This window comes from Chaetomium globosum, genomic scaffold (assembly GCF_000143365.1).
Source record: "Chaetomium globosum CBS 148.51 scaffold_4 genomic scaffold, whole genome shotgun sequence".
Classification (NCBI taxonomy): domain Eukaryota; kingdom Fungi; phylum Ascomycota; class Sordariomycetes; order Sordariales; family Chaetomiaceae; genus Chaetomium; species Chaetomium globosum.
The window spans coordinates 1734371-1736705 of NT_165979.1; the positions used below are offsets into that span (position 1 = coordinate 1734371).

The following is a 2335-nucleotide window of genomic DNA, read 5'->3' on the forward strand; positions in this document are numbered from 1 at the left end:
ATAAGGGGGCTATGAAGAGGTAAACCCTTGCAGTCCCGAAGTTAGCAACTTGGTTTCAAGTTTCGTAGCATGGCTCTGACCCTCGCCAGTGAGGCCGCGAGGGCTCTGAGAATTTGATTGCTTGCTGGCGTCACCCTGGCGCCGTCAAATTGCACAAGTTGAGAGATTACCCGGCGGAAACCGTCCATCGAAGCTTCATGTTTGTGGTGCAAAAAGAGAACCGGTCCTTTATATTTACCCGAGCCGCAAATCCGAAGGGGCAGTAAGTACCGGCAGTGTTGCTGTAGTGATCAAGTGATACCGGCATATCCCCGATGATTGCATACCTCCTGAAACCCAGCCTCGGTTGATTAGTTGGTTAAGTTCCTGGCATATGCTCTTCAAGGTCTGCAAAACCGTTGCGACTTTGTTATGTCATTGGGTGTATCCAGAGAGCACCCCGGATTTCAAACCGGCGGGTGAGATCATCATGGAGACCACAAAAGAGTGTCGTGTTGGCTACCGCAACCAACCAGGTCGAGGCAAACGACGAACTATACCTTTATACAGTTACGCGGATCGAGGAAAATATAATCGCTATATGACTCCATACCAAATCTCAAGGTCGTAAAGTGCCATAAAGTACGTGCGATTGTATGTACGAGATATGCCACTATACACATTGAAAGTAATTAAACCAGCTCCTCTTCTCCGGCGCTTCTACGGATGGTTGGCGGACACCGCTCCCCGCCCCCCGAACAGTCCGCGCCTCTCATGCTTGTCCATCACTCGTTAGAGGCATTGAGAGTACCCTACAGAACTTATTGTCAGCAAAACGCCATCCATAAAAGCGGGGGTCATGAGCAACAAATCAAGACGAGGTGAACTCACATTCGTTAGAGAAGGTGCACTTGGACCCGCTGGCGCAGGTCGTCGGGCCGGTGTAACCACTACCACCGCACTGGCCGTACTTGGGAACCGTGCCACCGGTGCCGGGGTTGGTGCCGCCGGTGGGCTCGGGGTTGTTCGGGCTGCCGCCGGTAGCGCCCTGGAGGGTGAGGAGACCGGGGCGGTAGGGCAGCGAGTTGTAGTCGCTGCTGTCGCCGGAGCGGCCCTGGTACAGCAGCTGCAGGTTGCACGGGTCGATGGTCATGGTCTCGTCGGCGCTGGTGCGGAGGAGATCGCCGTGGCTGATGTCGTTGGTCCACGACGCGCCGCTGTTGGCCTTGCCGGCGAAGGGCGCGTTCTCGCTGGTCGCCTGCGGCGTCCACGAACCGCCCAGGTTGTTGGACGTGTACGACCGGAAGTACCGGCCGCGCGACCCGATCGACTCAATGATCATGAGGTACGTCTTCTGGCTCTGGCCCGCCACCGTGTACACCTGCACGGCCTCGAAGAGGTCGTTCTTGTTGCCGCTCATGATGACGGTTGAGCTCGAACCGAAGTTGCCGGGGAAGTTGCCGACTGGCATGCTCGAGCGGTAGATCTTGCCGTTGTCGCCGGCGAAGAAGAGGTACATGTTGGTACCGTCACTGATCAGGGTCTGGTCGATAGGTTCCAGTGTCGGAGCCGGAGATGCTCCCGGAAAAGAGAGGCTGGGCGCTCGACCAGCCGTTCGGGTTGGTCGGGTCGGACGACGTGCGGTACGAGAAGGGAGTGGCACCCCATTGGTAGGCCAGGACCCAGACCTTTCTTGGGGGCGAAGTAGAAGAGCGTAGGGGCGACGGTGGCCGAGTTCATCTGGTTCTGGCTCGCCGATCCCATGCTAGACCAGTCCGAGAAGAGACCAAAGTTCATGGAGCCATAGTTCCCTCCGAAGTAGCTGGCATACACGAGGTGCTTGCCATTGTAGGGAGCGTAGGTGAAATCCTTGAGGTTAGCCCAGCCCGACCGTGGTTGGGCCAAAGCGCCAGTCGAAGTCCACTTGTAGCTGGACGGGAGACTGCACGCAGCCTGAGCCACGGGCAGGGCCGAGGCGAGCAGGGCGGCGCTGAGGTCGGACTTGCTGAGTTTCATGGCGACGTACTGGACTTGAGTGCGAGTCAGGAGATGAGAAAGCCTGGAGGACTAAAGCAACCCATCGGAGGAAATTGTAGACTGCCTTTCACCGAATGTATATATAGGTAGTTGGTTTGCGAGCCCCTTGACCCCTCTCACCTTAGGCCAAGACGATGCCGAGGTTGGTGTTTAGGTACCAACCGTACTGGGTACGGACCTTACTGCCGTGCTCCGCAAGCTGAAGTTTTGGGGTTCGCTTACCACGGAGGGACCGGGCCGCAGTGTGACGCTGGCTGTGCTCCTGGCTCCCTGTTACTCCATCAATCAGGGGTGCATGTGTCCGCCCCTTTGCAACTGC

The 2335-nt window shown here is 57.3% G+C and overlaps 1 protein-coding gene across 1 annotated transcript; it reads right to left on the reverse strand.

Annotated features, from left to right (window-relative positions):
* Positions 1-771: 771 nt before the first annotated feature.
* On the reverse strand, positions 772-1498 carry CHGG_04265 (uncharacterized protein; the record flags this gene model as incomplete). Its single annotated transcript, XM_001223478.1, has 2 exons — positions 772-791; positions 871-1498. 2 exons carry the CDS (start codon positions 1496-1498, stop codon positions 772-774), a joined length of 648 nt encoding a protein of 215 aa, XP_001223479.1.
* Positions 1499-2335: the final 837 nt, after the last annotated feature.